Source organism: Cicer arietinum, chromosome 6 (genome assembly GCF_000331145.2).
Source record: "Cicer arietinum cultivar CDC Frontier isolate Library 1 chromosome 6, Cicar.CDCFrontier_v2.0, whole genome shotgun sequence".
Taxonomy (NCBI): Eukaryota; Viridiplantae; Streptophyta; class Magnoliopsida; order Fabales; family Fabaceae; genus Cicer; species Cicer arietinum.
In genome coordinates this window covers 8,952,497-8,962,036 of record NC_021165.2, presented here as the reverse complement: position 1 = coordinate 8,962,036, position 9,540 = coordinate 8,952,497, and the positions used below count along the sequence as shown (strand labels likewise).

The following is a 9,540-nucleotide window of genomic DNA, read 5'->3' as shown; positions in this document are numbered from 1 at the left end:
ATAGTGTTAATTGATATCTATTTTATTATTTATTTAATTTCTTAGTATTTTTTTATAAATTTAAAATATACTAAATTAATTTTAATAAACTAACATAATTATTTTCAATAATAATTTTATTAATAAAATATAATATTAAATAATATCATGAGGAAATATATATATAAAATAAATGACAATAAATTACTATTATATTAATTATCACGTATCTATCAAAAGAAAGAGAGATCTGCTAATAGAGATGTCGGTCACCGCCATTTTCTCTTGCTACCCTCCCGTAGGGCCCTCCTTTCGTCACTGTCCTCCTTTCCTCACTGCCTCCTCTAATTAAACAAAGAGCTATGCAACCTCTTCCCAATTAAAATTCAGTACAACGACTTTAATTCCCAACTACATTTTCTTCCCTAACGAGGCTATCAACACACCTATTTGACTTTAAGACCAACGGGCACCGAACAAGCATCGAAAACCGCATATATAAGTTCTCCTACATTCCTTTAATTTTAAAGTGATATAACAGACATTTAAATTGACAATTACGTAGATTTATGAAAACAGAAAAAACATCAAGTTATATTTTTATTTTGAAAATATAATCTTCTATTAATATTTAATTTTCTCTCCATCACAAAAAATTTATATTATAAATCTGACATTTTATATTAAACAATTTTAAAATGAAAACATTTACTCAAAATAAAAATGCTTTCAAGTCAACGGTCAAAAACACAAGTAGCTGTTATCGATGCGTTTGAAAAATACAGAGGACATGTGATGGAAAAATAGCAGAGGTAACAATGGTGACGAATCGCAATATTACAACATAAAACTATAAAAGAAAAAGGCCAAAGCAGTTTACATATAATCGTGGTAGTCAAGTTATGTTGATGGCATGCGAGGATAAACTCCCAACTTTAGATATCATTGATATCCTACGTATCATGACAGTGAAGGCACAAGAAAGCCAAACGTATGCAAAAACAGATTTTTGATATTCTATAAAGCTAGCTTGAGTAAAAATCTAATAAAAGTAAAAGACATAATGAGAGTAATACACATAAAAACTAAATAAAGGTGAACTTCATAGCCAGAAAACACCCCTATTACATAAAAGATTGTCCACAAATATTCTTTCTTCACTATGCGCAAGTCAATCATCAAATAGTAAATTAACAAACAGACTAAACTAGACACCAAAAAAGCATAAAAAGCCACCTATATTTCAAATATTTCCACCTTGCTTGAATCTACCCCTTGTTGAAGGTAATAAAAGTAAACTACCCCGCACAATAAAGTAGATATTAAATTACAAGACAGAAACGACCATCCAAGTAAAAGAAACAAAAAAGATAAGAAAAGGATAAAAGGCAAACAAAAAAGAAAAGATATGAGCATCTTAAGCATAATCCCTAAAACCCAAAAACCCTAGGATTAAAAAAAAAACCTGTTAGGAGCTACCGACTGTAAACAAAACCCAACAATAAGGGGTTGGCGCTACCATTCTATTAACTACCTCCGCTCAGCCGATCTCAATATACAGACAGATCTCACTATTCACCAATCTTCTTCAAACTGCAAGAGAAGGCGAGACAGATCCAATCAGGCGGAACCAAGTTGCTGTGTGTAGTATATAATTGACCAATATACGCCTTTAAACTTGATGACCGCCATCTTTGAACACAGTAGAATTTAGCAACCATTGGCAACCCCATTGGGCACGATCTTACTCTCAGATACAACTGGTTTAGCACCCTTTGGGGCATCTCCAGTTTTTGCAACAACTCCATTTTCAGAATGTTTGGCGTCACCATTGTCCTTCTCGGCAAGGGTAGACTCCTTTAGCAACTCCGAGGTAACTTCAGGTTTTTGAGTATTGATTTCCCCATTCACCTCAATCTTCTCATCAGCTGGCTTCCCTTCCCATACCTGCAGCAGAGTAAAATAAATATTAACTACTGAAGGTCTATTACCCATGATAATATCCAAAAGAATATAACACAATGAGGAAATTGAAAATCTTGCCTGCTTAGGGTATTGTTGCTTGGCTTTTTTCTCCAAAATAGTCTTCTGCCGAGCCTCATAGAAACCAAAATCATCCAGAATGCATGTCTTGCTGGAATATTCCTTAAAAATTTTGACCAACTTCAGCCCTGGTTCCAACATTACCTGCAATTGTGATATTGGTTGATCAGATAAGAGCACATCATTACAACCGCTTAAAAAATACATGGTACAAACTTAATTACCTCCTGTGTATCCCTACTGTTTGTGACAGGTTTGTTCTCATTATTCTCCAAGGTAATGTGCCTCAATACATTGTTGGGAACATCCTTAACAATGTGCCACTTCAGAGGAAAACAACCATTCCACTTGTCTTGTTGCCAATACTCCAGACTCTTGTTAAAATCAACAGGACCAATCATCTCTGCTAGCCCAACAAACTGCCCACTGGTATTAACCTGCAAAAGAGCTTAATGTAAAAAAAATTTACCAAATGAAGATAAAACCAGGATTAGTACTAAAACTGAAGATGCTTACTGAGAACAAAAGGAAAATAGGACAGCCACCAGATTTCTGCTGAGCCTCTTGGTAGGCAGCATCAAGCTTCTTGTTGCCATTTTGTGTGCTGGCCCATACACTATATTTGATGCTTTTATGAATGTCATCCTCACTGTAAGACTTGATGACAAAAAATTTGGCATCAGTGTATTCTTCAGGAAACTCAGCCTTGTTATATTGTTCGCGGTCTGGAACATTAGTAGTCTTTTCTTTCTCCTCATCTGTGCCATTTGCTGGCAAACTCTGCCCTTTCACAGCCAAAACAGTTGGTGCAAAAACCTTTTGGTTCTTACCACCTTTGGCCCTAGGGCCCCTGTTCAGTTCATTCAAACCATCAGTGTTCTCATTGCCATAGCCAAAGTAACCACCATTTCTTCCCCTATTTTTGTATTTATTGTCAACAGCTAGCCAAGCTCGACCATTTGTGCGAGAATCATATCCATGTGTTCCATATCCCATACTTGATCTAACAGTGTTCCCATACTGACCGTATATCTTGTTTGGATACATTCTGTTCATGAAGCCAGGGTTGGCTCCCATGGCAGGCATTGGTCTTGGATGGTGCAAGCCCTTACATAAAAGAATGAAATTCATATTAATACAAAAATATCAATTAAAACTAGATATGCAGAACAATGTTGTTAGTACCATCGGTTCGGCTGTAACAGATGGTTCCAGCAACAAACAATTAGATCTGCAGGCTATCTTAATACAAAAATAATAATAGATGCTTTAAAAATCTGAGCATACCATATATTGAGAATTGGGGTGGTATGTCTGATTTCTTGAAGCCGAAACATTGTTTCCGCTAGATATTGAGGATGTAATTGCTGTGCTTGTCACAGGTCTTGCCTTTCCATCTGAAAAAATTGGGGCATCTAGCCATGGGATAGGTGACCGTACTCCATCAAAACCAAATCGGGGATCCTGATAACCAGAAGTAGGAGTGCGACCTACCAAAAGTAACAAAACTTATTAAGCATTCAAATGAAATCGTGTTTTTCTACAGAGCTGATTAACAGGGGCAGCACAGTCCATACCTTTAGCACTCACACCATTTGAGACAGCGTTAGAATTTCCATTAGCTGCTTCCACAGAGAGAGGCTTTTGATCAGCAGCTACAGAGGTGGAAACATCACCCTGAGGATGGACAGCAGGTGTAGGTGTAAATGGCCCACTAGTTGGAGTCAAGGGTTGAAAATAGGGAGGATACTGATAATGTTGAGGCGCATACATCTGACCATCATTTCCCATGGTTGGAACTGGAGATCCAGCTGGAGAATAGGGGCCATAGGGTGCATATCCATATCCATGATGATAGAGAAGAGACCCATTATCCCCATAAACTCCCTGAAAATACAGCAAGTGTAACATAATGTAAATAAAAAATATAGGCAACAATGAAAACTTCTCCGGTAAATTTGAAGGAAAATAATACTTACAGAAGTCATATCGACTGCCTCCGGATTCAAATATCTAGAATAATCCTCCCAATCATTACCAGTCCCATCATAACCTACGAGCAAAAAGCATTTCAAATTACATATTTTACAACATCTATCCTACAGAGTTTTGACAGGCATTCAAGTACATTCGACTTCTGAAATTTTTCATATACTTACTACCATAATAATAGGCTGTAGACGGATAACCATTTGGGAGGTAGCACATGGTGGGATCCATAAAGTCCTGCAACACAGGGGTTATAGACCGTTCATATGATGGGATCTGACCATTTGCATGATTTCCTGAATCAACCGTTCCATATTGATTGCCTGTAGGCTACACGGAATTGAAAAAAAATTGACTCAACACAATTAAAATACTGATAAACAAATAAATCCCACTTATGTGCCACTTTATCACCAGCTACTACTTTTGTATTAGCTCAACTGCCATACCAATTTTACAAGAGCATTCAATCACGAAGTAATTACAACAGTGAAAATAGAAATCCAAAATTATTACCTTCTTGTTCGGCTCAGGGATTTCCAAGGCCTTGGGCTGAGTGTCTAATGATAACTTCAACAACTCAGATGTTGTTTCTGTGCAAAAAACAAGGTGAAGGAAGACAGTATCTCGCAAAATCGAAGTTCACAGTAAGCACAAAATAAAAACTAAGAAACCCCTAAATCCTACAGCATCTATTTAAAGTTAAAAAAATCAATTTCAATAAAAAATTAAAACAGAAAATACATCACATACTCACGCAGCACACATCAACGAAACTAGCAGAAAATATCAGAACAAACCCTAAAAAATGACGAAATACGTCCGATCCAATCAACAGTTCACAATAACAGATCAAGAAATTAAGAAAACAGTAAGAAAATTAAACAGCGAAGAAGGATACGATCGGCGGGATTTGCAACGGTTGCCATATCAAAATCAATAACGAGATCTCGTTCTTTCTTCCAAAAAATTTCGAGAAACAGAAACCCCCAAACCGAATCTGAATCTTAATAGAGATAGGGTTTTAGGCCCAAATCGAAGAGTTAAGAAACCCTAAAAAAGAGTTATAGAGAGAGTGAGAGAGAGAAAGAGAAAAAGGATAAGAAGAGAAAACGAGTCTCGCAGCCGCCAAGGGTTTGGGTTTTTGGGGAGAGAGGGTTTTGTTTCTCCAAAAGCAGTGATTCAAATAGCACCACCTACGCTCTCTTTTCATTTACCCTAGTCTCACCCGCGGGTCATGTTGTGATCTCAGTGCAACTTTTTAATTGGTGGATCTAGACACGTGGTAGCTCATTATTGGTTTCTTTTTTAAATGGAAATTTAATTGTTAATTTATTATTGGTTGGTCGTCTGTGTGAGCTTGAGGAGGCGTGTGAGTTTAGTTTACCCCGTTCTGAATCTTGTAGATGCGTTCTTTTGGTTAAAAGATGGAAACCCTAATGGGAAAATGACACGAATGTCCTCGTCCAGCTGGACTAGCGGCCGTCTCATCTTCTGTCATGTGCACCACCACATATCATGTGTTTATTCATTCATTTGATGTTTATGAATTAAAAAATATCTTACCATGTCTTATTTTAGTTATTAAAATTTTTTTTTAAAATTTTGGTGTGACTTTCATTATACCTTTTATTAAATTATTTTATTTATTATATAATTATTTAATGAATAATTTTTAAAGATATGTATAACTTTATATAAAATTAAATCGGATTTTTTTTAATATTTTTCTTTCAAATTTGTTTTTCATATAAACTGTTATATTTATAATTTTATTCTTTCTTACAATTTAAATAATAAAAAATTTGAAATAATTGTATAAAATTTTGTAAGTGTGTGTCTGTTTGTCCTTTTTTTATTGTATTAATATTTATATATTTTACTATATTTCTTTATATAATCTTAATGTGTTTTAAATTTTTTTTATATATTATATAAGTTTATATATATTTTTTTATAATGTAGTAGAATTCAGTGTATATAATATACACATAAATATAAATTTTATAAGCAAAATAATTGTAAACATTTAGAAAAAACTACGTTAGTGTTTGTGCATAAATTTGTCTTTAAGTATTTAACTGATTAAGTAATTAAGCATTATATTAAGTGAAAATTGTTAATAATGATTTTATAAATTAAAAATATGTTACATCAAAATAAATTAAATTATAGTTATACACATTATGTATCTTACCGTTAAAGAAATTAATTTGTAAAATAAATATAATAAAATAGTAAGAAAAGGTGAAGTGGTTTTTTAGATGTTTTGACATAATTTTTTGGGGGGAAAACCCCCGTTGTCTTCTTTATTTTACTTTCTTGTTTATACTAAAAAAATTGTTTTACTTATTTATATTTTTCATCTCTTTAATATATAATAATAATACATTATATATTTATATAAATACCCCTTGGTAAATCAATCGATTTAAATATCCTTTAAGATATATTTACTTTTATTTAAAAATAAAATAATGTGTATTCTATAAAGTAATTAAGTAGTTATTTAAAAAAGAAAACAAAATAATATATGTTCTATATTTTTATTTCAAAAAATAAAACGATATTTGTTCAAACATCACTAACCTCTCATCCAAATTTTGTATTATTATTATAGCTCTTTTGCTATGTGAATATGAGAGTTAACATAACAAAAATTATGTACTTTGGAGTTATTGTCACTCATCGTTTATGCTTTTTTTTTAGTATTACTATTTTATTTTGACTAATTGACTAAATATAAAAATTGTATTAATTGTATTATAATATTTATTTTGATGTAATTTTGACAGCAATGTTTAATAATTATAACATATATTTAATTAATTACAAAATTGTAAATTTGATGTGAGTTAGACGTATGTTATAAATTCATGAATGAAAAAAGATAACATGTAAACTATAAATTCTATTTTGCAACAGTTACTTTAATATTATGAAAAAATATTTGGCTCAATTGGTTTTTTTATCCACTAAACTATTTATTCGTTCATTTAAGTTATCTAACTAATTTTTGTTTCATTTTTTTCCTAGTTACATTTATGTTAGTTTGCTTAGTCGAATTTAATTAAAAAAAATGTTTAATGAAGTCAAACATCATTTTGGTTCGTGGCTAAGCAGTTTAATTTATTCATACACAAAGAAAAACGACGACGACGATATATGTTATAAAGAGGATGACAACGAAAAATCAACACATCCAAATAAGGTGGAAGAATAGAAGATCGCCGTGACAATGTCATTTAGTCTTATTTGTTTAAGATTTATGATTTTTCTTTTCTTTTAGGTTTTTTCATCTTATCTATTAAGATTTAGAATTTTGATTTCTTTTTGCCAAAATTAACAGTCCTAATGTCAATAATAGTGCTGATTATATAAATCTCATTATATTCATATTTTACCGAACGTCTCCTCATGCTAGTCTATGCTCATTTGTTGTTCCTTGGTTGATTATGTGAACCATATATTTGTGACAATGCATTTCTTTACATTTTTAGATTTGGCGATTGGTCAAGTTGCGAAAATGAACATGAAATTGTTTCCAATGAGGCAGACCCTAATTTTGGTAGAGAAGAAGAATACCATCGTGAACCAGCAACAATGGTAAACGAGAAAAATATATCTTTGTTATTTCTACGATCATTTTTATATTATCAATTAAATAAGTCACATGTGACAAAATTAATGTTTATTGATTAAAACTGACTATAATGACTATATTGACCAACAAATGCGTAGTTAGCAGGCAAAAAATAAAAATAAAATAAAAATTATAATACCAAAATAAAATTAATAAATGTTTAGAAGATTAAAAAACCATGATGTATAGCCAAAATATTAATATATTCTTATGCCTATGTATTGTATATATATCGCAATAAATGCGACTGAATTGCTCCCAAGAAATATGAATGGATTGTTAGTATTATGAAGGGAAAAAACTTAAGAGATGTTAATCGAAATTTATTGAGAATTTAAAAGTCTTTTGTTATTCAATTAAGATTTTAAAAGATTGAAAATAATTAATGACATATTTAATTAAGATTTTTAATATTCAATTAAGATTTTTAATATTCAATTAAGATTTTTAAATAAGACAACAAAATTTGATTTATTTAATTAGGATCTTTTACAACTTTAAAAAAAAAAAGTGTTGTGATATTCAATATTTTTCATTTTAAATTTGATAGATTGTTTAAACAATTGAATTTCATCGAACTTTTGTGGAACTTATTAGCACTAAAAAGTATTTCTTCAAAAGATAAGATTCAAATGAATTTTTTTTCTTTCTTTTTATGATTTTCCTATTTCTTATATCCTTCATTCATCTTCCCATTTGCTCATATCCATGTAATTATTTTTATATCTAAATAAGCATCTCTCTTGTCTTTTTCAGTATTTTCTACCATTTAGTATTTTTTTTTTTTTTTGCATTTATATATATTTCATGTCTTTGACACTCTCCTCTAAACAACCATACAAATGAGATTATTGTTTTTCAATTCTTCTTATTTATGTAGAAATATTTAGTTATATTTTTTCTCTTTTCAATTGTCAAGTATATTGTTTCATTGAAGAATTGTCACAAACAACTTAAAAAAGCAAAGCATTTTTCACTTCTTTAAAATGACATCAATTTTTAGTTTCAATTCAATAAGTGTAACTAATTTTCAAGATATTACGTATTCCGATAATAACTATTAAAATAAAAATGAATTGTTAATCTACTTTATACATTCTTAAAAATGGATTTCATATGATAACGATGAAAATATCACATATAAAAATAAAAATTATCAAAATAAAAATAATTTGTTTATTTCTCCATACATCATTGAAGATTATGTGAATATAATAATAACGGCTGATGTGATTTTAAATACTTAGAATTGAATTTTATTTATTTTTAAATATTTTGAATTTTAATAAATAAAAAAATATGTATTGAGAATATTGTGTTCGAGTGTGTTGTATGTATTTTTCTTTAATTGTTGTTTAAAATTCATTTAATTCTTTGAAATATTATGAATCCATAAAGTATTTTCAAATCCTATAATTTCTTATGATATAAATCATTTTAAATTTATATTACAAATCTCGATAGTATTTTAAAATCTTAAAAATCATTAAAAACTTGTAAAATCTTTTAAAATTCAAAAGACTTTTTTTATGAAAAATTTTATTTTAAAATTATTATTCAATACACTTTATGAGATGCATTTGTTTAAGGGTTTTTCGTACTATTCTTAATTTAAAATATACCCATTATAGTCATAACAAAATTTGATTAAATTAAGAGCTATAAAAAATGTATGCACACAAGATCCATTTGATGAACACGATACAAATAAGTTATTATATTATGTCTGAATTTAGTGGTTGATGACATAATATGATAAGTTAATATAGGAATGTATCATATCATGTATCTTTAGTTGAAATTTATATAATGGATATGGAATATATTAGAAACCAGCAGCATATGATGAGAACAATAATCTACTCAATTATCCTTATAAAATATAA

At 30.1% G+C, this 9,540-nt stretch overlaps 1 protein-coding gene across 2 annotated transcripts; it reads right to left on the bottom strand.

Moving 5' to 3' along the window:
- Nucleotides 1-1,065: 1,065 nt before the first annotated feature.
- Nucleotides 1,066-5,181, bottom strand: LOC101500127 (YTH domain-containing protein ECT4). Of its 2 annotated transcripts, none has more exons than XM_004504156.4 (10): nucleotides 4,913-5,181; nucleotides 4,528-4,604; nucleotides 4,182-4,341; nucleotides 4,002-4,075; nucleotides 3,600-3,909; nucleotides 3,310-3,512; nucleotides 2,539-3,129; nucleotides 2,247-2,459; nucleotides 2,023-2,166; nucleotides 1,066-1,926 (listed from the first exon to the last, which is right to left on the bottom strand). In XM_004504156.4, the coding sequence occupies exons 1-10, from the start codon at nucleotides 4,938-4,940 to the stop codon at nucleotides 1,690-1,692; spliced, it is 2,037 nt and encodes a 678-aa protein (XP_004504213.1). In that variant the 5' UTR covers nucleotides 4,941-5,181; the 3' UTR covers nucleotides 1,066-1,689. The 2 variants fall into 2 exon arrangements, with proteins under 2 accessions (XP_004504213.1, XP_004504214.1); XM_004504157.4 differs by having other exon boundaries at nucleotides 4,185-4,341.
- Nucleotides 5,182-9,540: the final 4,359 nt, after the last annotated feature.

What these genes read in the sequence shown, in the direction of transcription:
- LOC101500127 (XM_004504156.4), bottom strand. Translation starts at nt 4,940, where the DNA reads ATGGCAACCGTTGCAAATCCCGCCGATC. An exon ending in AGGCAGTCGATATGACTTCT is followed by an intron (nt 3,910 to 4,001) that starts GTAAGTATTATT and finishes CTGTATTTTCAG; the next exon opens with GGAGTTTATGGGGATAATGG. An exon ending in AGCAACAATACCCTAAGCAG is followed by an intron (nt 1,927 to 2,022) that starts GCAAGATTTTCA and finishes ACTCTGCTGCAG; the next exon opens with GTATGGGAAGGGAAGCCAGC.